The 15,787-nt window shown below is 36.2% G+C and overlaps 1 protein-coding gene across 4 annotated transcripts in view; it reads left to right on the top strand.

Annotated features, from left to right (window-relative positions):
* Positions 1-15,787, top strand: part of Tbc1d4 (TBC1 domain family member 4) — a 174,426-nt gene that overhangs the window by 117,045 nt on the left and 41,594 nt on the right. For all 4 annotated transcript variants that reach the window (XM_047552686.1, XM_047552689.1, XM_047552688.1 and 1 more), the window contains exons 5-8: positions 2,831-2,963; positions 6,740-6,831; positions 7,071-7,181; positions 8,901-9,020. In XM_047552686.1, the coding sequence (XP_047408642.1) occupies positions 2,831-2,963; positions 6,740-6,831; positions 7,071-7,181; positions 8,901-9,020 (456 nt within the window). The remainder of the gene's footprint in view (positions 1-2,830; positions 2,964-6,739; positions 6,832-7,070; positions 7,182-8,900; positions 9,021-15,787) is intronic.

Below are 15,787 nucleotides of genomic sequence, written 5' to 3'. Positions count from 1 at the left end.
GGGTTACAGTGAGGTTCAAGATTTGTTGTGCTCCCTCCATCTTTTCTCCCCTATTTCTCTCTGCTTTCTTCCTTTGAGAGAACACTAGGAGCTTCTCTTGTGTAACCAAGTCTTCAAATTTATATAAAATAATCAATTCATTAAAAGTGCTTTCTCCAAAATTTATTTAAAGAGTGTGAAAAGAGTACAAGTTATTGCTACTTGTAGACAAATCTAAATTCCATAGATGCAGAGAAAACTATTCAAGGAAAGTATAGCCAAAAGGAAGAAGAAAGGGGAAAAAAAGTCCATGTTACCCAAGATCCAGAATTTATATGAGGTTAATAATTAATGAACTAAGAACTTCATTATGAAGGAAATATTAGCATATTAATAGGACAGTGAGGTATATAGTCTAGGAAGTTATCTGCTCTTATATCTGGTGTTGATTATACTAAAAAATAAATCTCTAACAATTAAGGAACAAAGTTGAGAAGATAGCTGGTAAAAGACAGGTTCAAGTTTGGGATCTGTGTTTTAAATGGTAATGAAAGTTGTTGTTGTTTCAGGAACCAGCAATTCTCTATGGAAAGTTTTTCATTTGAGTAAAAATGCAACTAACTGGCATTGTTTCGCCTAGCAACAAGAACATGAGAGGAGACTTTAGGCATAGGAGCTGTGATGTGAGGATTTACACACAATACAGAATGTGACGGAAGAGCTTAAAATCTAACAGACATAGAGAGCACTTCAGTATGTGAGTGACTAGTTAGCACTGAAGTAGAACATTACCTTGTTAACAATTGTTAAAATCGGATCAGTGCCATTCTTTATTGAATACCTTGAAAATTTAAATTTTTCCAGAGAATTAAACTAGATAATCATTTGAAGTGTTAACACACTTCTATTTTTCTTAGAGACTTACTCTAAAATGCTATGTAATACCTAAGTTTGGTTATAATGTTTATGAGTATTGATTATACATTTTCCCCTTCATATCATGAATTAGCTTTGTTTGTCCAATCTCATGCTTTTCGATGGGAATGTGATTTTTTCAGATGGTAATGCTAAGAATACTTCCCTTTGGTATGCATATGATTGATTTGTCTTTGCTCATTCCTTAGCTTTTAACCTTTATACATGATTTTTTTTTTCTTTTCTTTTTCTTTTTTTTCTATTCTTAGTATCTTTAGTTGCTCTGACCTCGTGGTAGAATTTACAGGCCATCTGGAAAAAATTGTGAACTTCAGCAAACAAAACATTTAACGTTTTATTAGTCAAGGTGTTTAGTAATTCTTGTGGCCCAGAGAAGTTGGTGGACACATTTCAGACACTTGAAATGGCCTCTTGTTTCATCTCAAAATAGAGAAAGAATACAGACGTTCAGTATTCCCATAGGAGGCTTTACAAGGCAGTGTAATTAAATAATAGATTACCAAAATGAAAGCTGTTTATATTTTTAAGCCAATTTCCAACCCCTTCAGTGTCTCAAATAAATGAGAAACAAGAAAATAGAAATAAATGGATATCTGCATAAATAATTAAATTACTTTTGAATACAAACAAAGCAAATGAAATTAGAATGCAAGAACATTAGACATGAATCACATGTTTAGTTCCAAGATTAGAAATATTTATATTTAATTATAATATAACACCAACAATTCATTTTTATTGATGGAATGTGAACTTATTCAGGAAACTTTTTTAAGACTGGTAATGTAATAAAACATAGCAGTAATGGCTGATTGCTTAGTGTTTGATCTTTTATTTCAATAATATTCGGAGAGTAAAGTTTCTTTATATTCCACATTCCTCATATACTGAAATGCAGAAGTAGATTAAATCCTTTAGATAATGACTTGTGCTTAAACCAGGCCAAAGGGGAAGGGGAAGAATAAAGTTCAAAAAGAAAAAATGGATTGCCAAGCCTGACCATGGTTTTGAATATCAAAGTTAGTTGGGAGGAGACACTTAGAATTTAATAGCTTTGCCATGGACGTTTTAGAATTTGATCTAAGTTCTAGATTGTGTGGGGAAATCACATCTCATATTGGTGATTATGTCACAGAAAAGGAGATGCAGCCTGAGGGGTTTAACAGTGGCTATGGATGAGCTGTTAGTTGGTTTAAAAGAAGCAACCAGGAAACTAAAAGGCTAGATTCAATCTTCTGAACTGGATCAGTGGAAGAGCAAGAAAGAAACTAGTTGGATGTTTGCAAGCTGCTGGCTTAGCATTGAAACCCAGCTACTGGATACCCAGATGTCAAAACTGTTGTAATTCAGAAGTGCAGTGGTAATACATGGGAAGCCATGGAGATAAGACCAGCAATGATCATAGACATTTCCCACTATTATTCACATTGATATTTCCCCCCAGAACTTCATTTAAACACATGCTTCATTTATTTTTACATTAAAAGTGATCCAGAAGAATAAAGTAAACAATGCAAGTGAATGTTGAAACTCTTGTTGCTCCTTATGTATGGCAGTTGAAACTTCCAAAGAAGTCTTTATTTGCTATATCACTTAACTGATCCAAGTCCTGATCTACTAATTACTCTGTGATAGCGTAACCCTCCATGGGATTTGAAAGTAACATTCAAGAAGCATTACATTACAGTATTATATTACACATTCTGAAATGATCTTATTTCATCCACCTTTCAATTATATGGATGAAAGGTCCTACTTTTCAAGTTTAATATTTTGCTTCTGCCAGCTCTGTAGTCATCAAAATTCTATTACTTATTATTTAGTCAGCATCAGTAAGGGCTCACATTGCCATTGGGTTTTTAGTGTTTCCAAGCAAGCCAACTTTTATTGACCTGAGCTTTGTTCCTTCTCATAGGTGGATGAGGTAATGCTGACTCTGAAGCAGGCTTTCAGTACAGCTGCTGCGCTACAGAGTGCCAAAACTCAGATCAAGCTGTGTGAGACCTGCCCCATGCACTCTTTGCATAAGCTCTGTGAGAGGATTGAAGGTACAGTATAACTTGGCCTTGGCAAAAGAGGAGTTTGCTTTGGCATTTGAGAAATGAGAAAGTCCCTACTGTCATTGAATAGTTCTTTGTTTCTATATGAAACAAGAACTCAAAGAATCACTTCTCATGTCCAGTCAGTTCCAAATGTGCTGTCAGTTTCTTAGATGCTTGACTTTCTTTTTTCCTTCTGAAGGCATACTCAAGGAAGGGACTTGTATTTCCCACAGTTCTTAAGACTCTGCTATGTACACAGTTGGAACTGACCAAATATTTGTTGACTACATGAAGAGGGCAAAACCATCACAGCTGTTTAATTCTTACTTTTGCTCCCTCTCACTTAGTAATATGTCTCTTTTCTCTAAAAGTTTTAGAACTATGGTAAAACTTGCTTGACTTTCAAGAGGTATTTGGGAATGGCAGAGATAGTGGAGGTGATCTCATGCAGCAGGTTAAAAAAAAATGTGTTCTGAGGAGGAGGGAGGGCCTGAGAGAGAGGTGGCCCCTGACTCAACTTATCTTTCTTCTCATTATCTTTTCCTAACAAAAAAGGTTGAAAATTATTGCACAAGAGAGGAAACAATTTAATAAACACTTGTTAAGTGTCCACTGTTGGCCAGGCAATGTGCTGGGTACTGGGGATGCAGACATGTTTGAGACCTGGACAGTGCCTCCAGAAAGCTTTTGGTCCAGAGTGAGCAAAAGTCATGTGAGCAAAGAAGCACAATTCAGTATGATAGTGTTACAATAAATGGAAAGAGTGCAAACTCCAGAACAGCAAGGAATTGGCTATAGTCATTACAAATGCAAGTTGTGATTTCTATTCTGTAGGAAACAGAATCTGAGGCAATTGGCAGCAACAGTGATCAACAGCAGTTATTTATTGAATATCCAGACAATGGTGTGATCCAAAACTATTTCAATTCAGATTTTAAAATTTATAATTCTAACTTTATAGAATGCACATTGTTTTCAAACTTATAATATGTTTATGAAAATGGAACATTCTGTTTTGAATGGTTGAGGGAGTGTTATTAACCTGTGGCAGGGGTCAGGGGCTGATTACCAAGGAGATGGTGTTAGATCAATTGGCTATCACTTATTCAATTATAAGACATTCTACATGGATCCAAGTCCTCAGTGTAAGCAATCCAAATATTAAAATCATTAACAAAAGAAGAATGTTCTTATTACTTAAAAAAGGAGGGAGGACTTTATTCAGACACAAATGCAGAAATTATCAAAAGAGGACACTCACAGATTTGACTTGAAAAATTGAAGTGTTTCCTTACAAGTGCTTATTTGGAAGTAGAATGATAAAAAACAAACAAGGCAGTAGTGGAGTGGCATCTAGAATTTGTAAAAACCTTATAAGAAAATGATAAAACTACTCAGTAGGAAATTGTGCACGTCACCTTAGAAAACACTTGTCATGAAAGGGAATTAAAAGGTTGAATAATGAAAGCGACAAGTTGCTGAACTTCACTGGATGTCAGAGAAATGAAAATAAAAACAACAATAAGATACTCATCAGAGTAACTGTTAAGAAAAATGTTATGGATATTGGTATATTTACATAATATTGATGGAGTATAAATTGGTATAGCCATATAGGAGGATAACTACGGTATAGCCATATGGGGGGATAACTCATTAACCTGGAATTGTACATACCCTGTCAATCATAATTTCCATGTTTTGATAAGAGAAACTTGTAAGGGTGCAAAAAGTAACATTTTCATGGTTGTAAACAGTGGAAAATTGGAAAAAACCTTTAAGTTTATCAATATCTTCATTGAAGCATGTTTATATAATGAAGCAATTAATGAGAATGAATTTGAACTGAATGTCAACATGGATATATCCTGAAATTATATTGTTGAATAAAAAATAACTTGCTGAAGAATAATATATATAGCATATATATGTTATATTTGGAAAAATACATATATGAATAATACACTACTTTTAAAAAACCTTGGATTTTTTTTTGTTTTTAGATTATGGAAGAGCTGTGAAGAGTTTCCAAATATTCCTCCCCCATTGTAAACATCTTACATAGTCCAGCATAAAGATCTGAACAGGAAATTAACATTGGCACGATGCTGTTACCCAAATGGAATGCTTCATTTGACCTTTACCAGTTTTCTGACTTATTCATTCTTTTTTGGCTTTGGGATCTAGGCAGGGTCCCACACTGTGTGGGTTGTTACTTTGCCCTGGTCTCTCACTGCCTGCATGTACTTTTCATCAGTCTTCCTTACTATATATGCCATAATACGTTGTCTGAGAGCCTCTTGAGACTTTCCGGCAATTAATAAGCTAAGGTCATGAGTCATTTCCATCTTAATGGATTTTACTTTTTTATATTGTGATCATGAAGACTTGCACAGAATTTTGTTGTGTAATAGAGAGAAAGATGGAGCTGAGCAGTTTGTAGATACTATTCTTCCCATTTCAGCCACAGAGTGGCTTAAAACAAGTGTACTTGTAGCAAACCAACAGTGGATCAGCTCTGTACACATTCTGATGGTCATGAAGAGAATTTTATCTTTTTTTTATAACAATATTTTAATATTTAAATGTTTAATCAGTTGTTTTAAAAATAATTTAAAAATGATTCTGTCCCATGTACTCCATGTATCCTATCTGTAGAGATCTAGATAGTTCTTTACTTCAAAAAATTGGCAAAATGTGAACAAATTTTGTTAAGCTGCCACCTCATATTTTCTTAGAAATAATTACAATTAGAAAATTGCACATATACTCATAGATTATGATATTATTTATTTCTAAACTCTATGATTCAACTCAGCAAAATAAACTGTTTTCAATTACTTTGTCTTAACTCTTTGTAAGTAAAAATAATGAATACATGAAAAATATTCAAATTATGCTTTAATATCATATAATAATGTACTTCAATGAAACCTGAGCAAGATAGCCTTATGATCACAAATATTTTTAAAAGCCTGTCCATGCATAAGGTTTATTTAATATTATATATAGCTACATATTCTGTTTATAGTAAAATAGTGGCAGTTCTATGAGTGATACCTAATTGTGCATTAGAACTCTCCCTTAAAAGTGGATGGACACTAGAATCATTGTAGATGTGAATTAAATTTCCCTTTAAGAAAAAATTGCAGAAATATTTCCAGAGAAAATTTCCCCCCAAGAACTTGATATAAATGATATATGGGAATGGGAAAGATTTGTTAATATCACACTGTAAGGAGGTAAATAACCTTCTTAGTAAAATAATAGCACTAAAAATGCACTAAATACTAAAGCCGTCCTTGAAGCCTTATTTCTTCAGATGGAGCCCCCCATGATGGGGAGAGAGTTTGTCTCAGCTGTAGTATGGCCTTTTAATATTATAATTAATTTTTTTTTTTCAAATGTCAAGTTATAAGTTTAGATATTTGGGCTATGATTAGCATTTAGCTTCTACTCCTGTGTCATGTCCTGGGATAATGTTAGTTTGCCTGTGAAGTGCCTCTCTGTTAATATGTTAAGTGGTATCTCCTTATGCTTGGCCTCACTTAGAAGTTCTTTATTAGTCATTCCAACTCCAGGTTCACTGTGGGGGCTGTTGATTTTGGCGGAGAGGTTTGTGATCAGGTTGACGTCCCACTCCAGGGTTTGTTGTAGGCTGAAAGACTTCTCCTGCAGGAGACTGAAGTGGAGAGCCTACTGGGGAAGGGTGAACTGCAGCCTGACAGACCTCCATCCCCAGGGCTGCCTGGGTTCATGCTTTCCCTCCTTCTTTCCCTCAGGCCTCTACCCACCAAGAGCCAAGCTGGTGATACAGAGGCATCTCTCATCACTGACAGATAATGAGCAAGCTGACATCTTTGAACGTGTTCAGGTAACATTATATGTAGTTCTTACAAATAAAATACAAGGAAAAAGAGGTGGATCCTGTTGTTGCCAGTTCCTCTTTTCCTCCCTCTATCTGAAGTTAAAGTACATGTCCTATTGGACTACTTGGTAGAACCGGAAAGCCACTGTTACATTTCCGTTTATCTGCTAGACTCAGAATTGAGTGAGAAGAAAAAAGGAGAGAAGCTGTGTTGCTAGTGTGTTCTTGGTTTGTCTGTTCAACAGAAAATGAAGCCAATCAGTGACCAGGAAGAGAATGAGCTTGTGATTTTACACCTCAGGCAGCTGTGTGAAGCCAAGCAGAAGACACATGGGCACATTGGGGAAGGCCCAGCGGTGAGGGGATATTTTTTTCCTTGACCTATTTTTGTTTATTGATGTATTTAGTTAAAATAACAGAAAAAAAAAAATGAAAGAAGGCTCTTTCCTTTGTGCTCTCAATCTTCTGTAGGGCTAAAGTTCTATCAGTTTCCCCTCTTTCACCCCCACCCCTGACTGCCACCAGCCTTTTAGGAGTTTAATAGGAAATTCTGGCAAGTACTGGCAGATTGAGATAAAATAATGATAGTTTTAAAACAGAAAAGAACTTATGATTTTTGGTTTAAAAAGAAACACCATGTATTTCATGGTGTAGAGTAAGCATACATTTTTTTAGTTGTGTGAAAATCTATTAGTTTTTAAAAATTCATAGGAAGATTGTATTTCCTTAAAAGCTTGGATAGCCCAGGTGGTAAAAACAAGGATGAAAACTGAACTTGTCCCTCATGAGTGGCCACCATAGCTGCAGATGGAAGGATGGCTTTTCTGTGCTTATGGTTTAGAATTTATTCCCAGGTGTCCAGAGATAAAATAAGACCACGCAACAGCATCAGAGGGGATCATCACGTGTTTACCTCTTACAGAATGAATTCCCATTGTCGTTAGTTCACCACCTTTCTTGCATCTGTTACTTCTGGAATGATCTGGTGGAGCTGGTGGTGATGTGGGCCTTTATTCCCTCCTGTGTAGACTAGGTGGGAGCCTTTCAGTCTGATTTCCATGACCTTAGGTGTTTTGGAGGTAAATTTCCCTAAAACATGACCTTCACAGGGATACTTCTCTTCTTTTAAATTTGGATCAGTGTTCTTCCTATTTGCCTGGCACTTAAGACTATTCACATTTTTTTTCCTCCAGCTTCACTTTCTCATTTTACCTTCTATTGTTCCCTTCTATTTTAGCTACTGACTCTGTCCCTTCAGCAATTTAGCTGTTATAATTTTGCCAACAACCACCTACAGCTCTGGGGAAGTCATTCCCCCTGTTCTCAAGCCTGTCTGAATCCTGTGTATCCCTTTCTCTCTGACTGCTGGGATGTAACACCAATCTTCATGCTTTCTTCCTTGATACTTACATGTGTTTTGTGTTGTTATTTCTTGCCTCAGAGAATGATAAGCTTTCTTTCTTCAAAATTTTGCGTACCTAACGACCACATAGTATGTACCGTAGCCACTTACTTCAGTGGGATGAAATATACGGAGACTCTAATATGCTGAACACATTATATACTCTCATATGGTTTGGTACTCTCAATGAATACTTACAGATATAAAAGATAAATAACCTGCTCACAAATGAAAATGGAATGATATATTAGAGGCATTACTAGAATCAAGTTTTGCTTGCATGCTGCTTTGTTCTTTGGAACTTATTTTCTCTGTTTTCCTTGCTAATTTGGATGTAAAACATGCACCTTTGAAAGAGATGGCAGTACTTTAACCCAAATAACAGCAGAAAAATTGACATTTCAAGTTTAATTTCCATTAAATGAAGCAGAAATATGTTAGTGAAAAGGAAAGTCATGAAGGAAAGATCTTATTTCTGTCTTTTTTATTACTTATAATATTAAGCATTAAACATAATCTTTGTGTTCACACTGTGGAACCTAAATTATTACTTCTTAATGGAGCTACTGTAGAATTCTTGTGTTTTTTAATGACTTAGTTTTAAGCCTATATTTAAAGCCTCATTTAACCTCAAGTATGTCCAAACTAAATTTCTATGTTTTTCTTTTTCTAGACTATTTCAAATAGTACAATCCCAGAAAATGCAGCAAGTGGTGGAAGGTTCAAACTTGACATTCTGAAAAATAAAGCAAAGAGATCCTTGACTAGCTCCCTGGAAAATATCTTCTCAAGGGTAAGAGTAAACTGAGGATCTGTTAGTTAAACTTGTCTTTGTTTTCTGTTTTGCTTTATTCTTAGCTAGCTCCCTCAAGATTTACTTAAAAAAGTAAAAATAACCTATTAGGATAACTTTAATTTAGTTAACACTTAAGATCATCTATTAAAAGAAATTTTCTTTTCAGATCTAGATTTTTTTCTGGGGCCTCTCAAATCTGAAATTGAGCCATAGAGATTTACTAGTAGAGACATGTATAGAAAGGGATCATAGAATATTGATGCCCAAAACTTTAAGAACTTTTTATCATTTATCATAACTTAAAAAGAAACCTGCCCTTCATTTGCCCATGCTTAGGGGCTGATATAAAATGCTGAAAATAGCGTAAATTAATAGAAATTTTTGTTTCTCATTTAGTAAAATTTACATGGTTCATTTAAATGTAGGGAAAATCTTTTCTTCTTCATTTTCCTCTTCCTGAACAATTCTGTCCTAAAGCTGTAAGTCAGCATCTTGGGGCAGAGAGTAGGGGTGGCTCAGAGCAGGGAGACAGAACCCCATGGAGGGGTTTGGAACTTGGGAGCCAGAGTGGTGAGGAGGCTATTGGCAGAGGAGAGCAGCCTATTTTGGGGCATGGGAGCCTAAGTGGCCAAGGAGGTCATGCCTACATAGAGAAAGGCCCAGCACAGGCAGCAGAGCAGAGTGAAAGGGAGAAGGGTACCCATACTGGGAGGCAGAGTCCAAGCAGCACAAGGAAATGCACCTGTTGGGGTGGCAGCCCCGATATGGGGTGTCACAGCTTGACGGGGGGCGAGGAGAGTATTCATGTGGTGGCAGTTGTGGATCACAGTCATGCGAAGGGGACTGATCAAATAGGTAAATATGTTTAGGATATGGGTTGCAGGGAAAAGAGAACTACATGTATGAAAAGAGAGGAAATCTGAATGAATCCTGTGTTATCGGATTCAGTATGCACACAGAGATGCTTGTGTGTATTTGTGTGTGTATAGTGTGTGTGTGTGTGTGTGTGTGTGTGTGTGAGAGTGTGAGTGTGTACATGTAGCCCCTGGCTCTATCCACTGAGAGATCTTAGCAGTCACTCTTCTGAACACATCAGATAATAAGCCTAGTTTGGTGGAATCTGGCATCTGTATTTTGTATCTGTCCTTCTGCACTAGAAGGAACTAGGATCCTAGGAGAAACAGGTGGTTCCAGAGCTTCAGGGAAAATACAAGTCTGGAACATTTTGGCCTTCTAGATAGTAAAGGAGCACCAAAGAACCATGGTGATGGTCATAAAAAAACCTTGAAAGGCTGTAACTGGTGACATCTGACAACGGTATGGCTATCATAATAAATGATAGCAATGTAATGGTTATATGACCTGTTGCATAAAGTGGGAATCATAAATCTGTTCTGAGGTGAACTTCAGCACACTGAACATCTGAGCGAGAGTAGGATACAACAGGGAAATGAGTGACTTCAGAGCAGAGAGGGCTGCCAGACACCACCTTGATCAAGTGCTGACTTGAATCTCATCTGCAAAGCAACACACTGAAATTCTGTGTCACCTGACAGAATGGACAGAGCACAGCTTCAGTGGTCTGATGGCTACAGAGGCAGCTCTTGAATCTAATCAAGAGAAAACACCAGCAAACCCAGCCTGAGGGACAGTCTACCAAAATAATAAGCCTGTTATCATTGAAAGTGTCAAGATCCTGAAAGTCAGGAAAAGACTGAGGAATTGTTTAGACTGAAGGAGCCTAAAGAAATGTGAAAACTTGTGGAGCAGGAGATTCTGAATCTGACTCTTTTGCTGTGAAGGCTGTTGCTGGGACCAATGGAGTTGGAATGAAGTCTAAGGACAAAATGGTATTAACGTATCAATGTTAGTTTCTTGGTCTTGAAAGTTGCATTTTAATTGTGTAGAATTCTTGAATTCCTTGTTCATAGGAAATGTACACTGAAATACTGCAGGATGAAGGAAACTTATATCCCTCATCCAAATAATTCACTTAATAGTTTTGGGAAAAAATGTTTTGTACTGAACTATTAACTTTACATTAGAGACTGTTTCAAAATGAAAATGGAAGAATAATTATAGTAAACTTGTTTGTCACATGCTTTACAAAGCCCATTCAGTATTTATTTATTTATTTATTTATTTATTTTGGTGTTGTTCATGTGAATAAATATCTCAGACAATTAATGGGTCATAAATACTACTGTGTACTATCAATAGTACCCATGTCTGTTTACTGTATATTTCATGAAATACTGGATGGGGTGGTAGGTATTTTAATTCCTTTGAACAGTTTCACTAAGTATTATTGATGACTTGCTTTTAAGTTTCTTGACTTTTCTGCTAATACAGGAAGAAAATTTCACCTGTAGTCTGTAATTATATTCTTCAGTAACCTCTATGTGCCTTTGAAGAGGCAGATGGGGTTATATATTCTTAGACATTGAGAAGGGTTCTGAAGGAGTCATTTAACTCTGTGTGTTCTTTTTGTTTGTTTTGGGCTGTTGGGGATGAACCCAGGGACTTGCCACACTAGGCCATGTTGCTTCTAATAACTGTTTAACATTAATAACATTATGAGTCCATACTTAAATAGCTGGATACATTTTGAATTATTCCTTATTTATTCAATACAGCATTAAAGACTTGGTGTTCCTAGTTTTTTTTCTTTGCTGGAGCTCAAAACACTTTTACAGGTATTTCTCTTAATGATTGAGAGTCTTCTTATTTTAACAAAAGCCCTGCAGCAAGTATGGTCAGCTGTGAATGTCATTATCTTATCAGTGGAAAACAGACTCTTAGGAAAGAACCTCTAGGAGATTTGTCAGAAATATGTTAATGCACCTGTCCCTAAATTTTTCATGCCATTTTCCTTCAACATTTATAAATTAGTATTCCTCCTTCTTTCTCTTTTTTTCCTTTTTACCCCCATTTATTACTTCTTTTCTTTCTAAAACACAGAAATTAAACAATATCCATTCTTAGTCATCTAGGAATACTGCTGTATTTGTGTGATTGGATCCAAATTTTAAAATTTATCTTCTATCCCCATAGAAGAGGTGAAAAGGAGATGTTTAGGGTTTTAAGATTATATAGTCAGCAAATGCTGTCACTGAGTTAAAGAGGCTTCAGGTCAGGAGTAAGACTTCATTTAAAGGCAGTGTAATGAAGTGGTTCTGCAGCCAGAATGCCTGGTTGGAATCCAGCTTTATCTCTTATTACAGGGGTATGTGGTTTGTTCTTGCCAAAACCGATGTTGAAATTTAATCCTCATGTGAGAGATTAAGAGGTAGAACTAGGTAGGACCCTTGAGAGGTGCTCTCATGAATAAATTAATCCATTAATGCTATTAATGAGTTATTTCTAGAGCGGGTCTGCTATAAAAGCCAGTTTGGTCAGGTCCCTTACAGTTTCCTGTCTCTTGCCATGATTTCCTATCTCTTGTCTCACACCACCTTATGACTCTGATAGCAAGGAGGTTGTACCTAGATGTGACCTCTTGACTTTGAACCAGAACTGCGAACCCAAAATAAGCCTCTTTTCTTTATAATTTACCAAGTTGTGGTATTGCATTAAATTAACTTCGTAACTGTATAACTTTATTACTTATCCAATTGTTTTATTGTATTGTGGCATTGTATTGGACTAAGACACAGAGTAACCAAAGTTCCTTCCCCTGTGTACTTCAGTTTCCTCACCTGTGAGATGAAGGCAAGGGTGTACTTATTTTGCATAAGGACATAGTGAGGAAGCAATGAGGAGATTTACAGAAAGTGCTTGGAATACTGTCTACTGCCTGGCAGAGAATTCGCCAAAATGGTAGCTATGATTATTAAGACAATTTTGCGTACATATGAGCAGTTAACTCTAAGCTGCTGTGTGAATATGTTGGAGAAGTGACTCTTTGAATTCTTACGTTGATTCTATGATATACTAAGTAGCATTTGTTGGAATTCGCCAACATATAGGTTATACCATTATAAGGTTTCCATTGTAATTCAGTTTTATTGAGTTATGCCACTGGGAAAAATTGCTAATAATATAGGGCTGAGAAAAGAGTAGATGGCAACATAGAGTTGACTGGAATCCACATTAGCAGGTTAATAATTGATCTGCACGTGCCCTTTGTGAAACCCTGGCCACACTTGAAGCACCTCAATCCTTAAAGAAGATTCAGAGGACAGGCCTGGAGGATCTAAGAGTTAGACTTTGGAGTTTATTATTTTTTTTTAGAGGATACCTTGACTTGATTTTAATTTTTTGGCCATTAGATTTTAAGTATTGTCACACATAAGCAGCATTAGTATTATCTGGGAACTTCTTAGGCATCCAAAGTCCTGGCCTCCTTAATCAGAAATTCTGGAGTTGGGTCCAGTCATGTGGGTTTGGCCCTTCAAGTAATCCTGATGCCTGGCAAAGTTTGAAAGCCGCTACTCTAGACAAGTCTAATTCTTAAGGTATTAACATCCTAACTAGGGAACCAGCATCCATTAGCATCACCTACTGGAATTTAACCCAGTGTTTAGTAAGAATTTTATTGGAAAGATAATTTAAGTAGGTGATCAGGGAACCCGAAGGCATGACCTGGCCCTGGCAGGTTTATATTTATGAATTTGGGCTCCTTATTTCTCTTTTCTAAGCCATGCCTAACCCTTTGTAAAATGTACATAGTAATACTTTATCTTATTGTGAGAATTAAATGTCAGTATGTTGGGAAAAAATGACAGTGTTCATCTGATGGGGTATATTCAGCGGTGAGCCCAAAACCTCTGTCATTTACAAAATAGCAAAAGGGTATTTAGAGCATTGTTCTCTTTATCTCCATTTAGTACCTTGGCATCCTGCACAGTTCTTGCAGCGCCGCCTTTGAAGTGTCTCTTCCGCATGCCTTGAATTGCTGCGATGACTCTCTTAGCAAGGGCACAGCCATTCTATTTTGGTCAAGGTGGATACTGTAGCTTTTGTGTCCCAAAGTGATGCCAAATGCCATAAATTTTGTGACCTAACAAGGTCTTGCTTGCACCATATGCATCAGAAAGGACTTGTTTGGAAGGTTGGCAGCTTCCCTTGTTGTGTTAAAGGGCATATAGCAAAAGGGGTTTTGTGTCCTACAACTTGTCATTTCCCCCGCCCTGAGTTTTATAGCAGAAGAGTCACACTTGAGTCATAGAGTTTAGCTCCTCATGTTCTGCCATTTTATATGGCAAAATATTTTACTTAGCTAACTATAGATGTTTATGCAATAGGATCCATTTTTAAAAATGCTTAGAAGCTTAGTTCATTAGTACTAAAAAGTGGGTCTGAGGGAAAGGGCGCAACAAACGAATTACCAAATCATAATAGAGTAAAATGGCAAGCCCTGTCTGTTCAAAGGTAAGAGATAGAGTCTTGGGTTATGGTTGTTTGTTGCTGTTTCATAAGTGGAAATTTTCCAGAATGGAAATACTTAATATATTGTGTGAGTCATTTTGAAAATCATCCTTATTTCATGCTTTCTTCAGAGTAGTATCCATGACCAACTTGTGGAAATAAGTGAATTAATAACACTTATAGAATAATCTTAAATATGCTGTTTCTTTTTGTGCAAAAACAACACATACACACATGGATAAAATACCTTAATGAGTAAAATATGTGATTTAAATTGCTCTTTTAGTAATGGAAATGACTTGGTACCCATGACTACTTTCTCTATTGTGACCAAATAATATGTTTGAGATATCAGACACGTTGGCATATAAGTAGCCACTAAAAATAGCAGAAAGCAACTTGATGTTTACTATACTTTCCTCTTGGTCACACAACTAACCCAATAATTTATTAGCCACAAATGCAATTCATTATTAAGAATGTTAGTTACAAGTTAGTGAGAACTTGATAAGGTTCCAGGATATTTGCAAAATTCCACTTAACCAATTAGGCAAGTTAGTTTTATTTGTGATTCTACATTCATAAAGCTTTATCTTAGGGAAGAAGTACTGAGAAGAAGCTTAAGAGCTTCACTTATTAATTGTGCTTCCTCTGTTCATATCACTGCTCTTTTCTTAACTGGCTGTGTAAACTTGGACTGTAAAATCTTTTAGAACTTCGGTCTCCTTGGCTGTGAAGTTGAACTAATAACTGTACCTACCTCACAGACTTGTGAAGATTAAGTAAGATAATACAGTGTGAAATGTTTACATAGTATATGGCCCATGGTAAGCATTCAGTAATAGTCGATGAAGCTATGAATTTTATTATTGCTATGGTTGTTATACAGAGGACCTATGGAAATAGATAACTATAATTAGGCCAGATGCCTTGGCTCATGCCTGTAATCCCAGCAACTTGGGTGGCTGAGGCAGGAGGATCCTAAGTTCAAAGCCAGCCTCAGCACCTTAGCAAGACCTGGTCTCAAAATTTAAAAAGGGGTAGAGACTCAGCGGTAAAGTTCTTCTCAATTCAATCCTCAGTATCAAAAAAAAAAAGAAAAAGAAAAAGAAAAAAAAAGACACTATAATTAGCATAATATAGATGAATACATATTGCTTCTATGAAAACAGGATACTATCCATATAAAGCTGTCACTTGAAAACAAGAAAGAACACTTAAATTTTTTCTGGTAGGAGACATAAAAAGCAAAATTCAATACAAGTCTGGGAAACTAGAGTTGAAAATTATCTTTTAGAAAATAGAAAGAAATGACAAAGTAGTGAAAAATGGAACAAGGTTAAATAGTTAATGAATCAGTCTGGAAACCCAAAAACTGAAAGGTAGGCGCTCCA

Source organism: Sciurus carolinensis, chromosome 5 (assembly GCF_902686445.1).
Source record: "Sciurus carolinensis chromosome 5, mSciCar1.2, whole genome shotgun sequence".
NCBI classification, from domain to species: Eukaryota; Metazoa; Chordata; class Mammalia; order Rodentia; family Sciuridae; genus Sciurus; species Sciurus carolinensis.
This window is presented reverse-complemented; position numbering and strand designations above follow the sequence as displayed.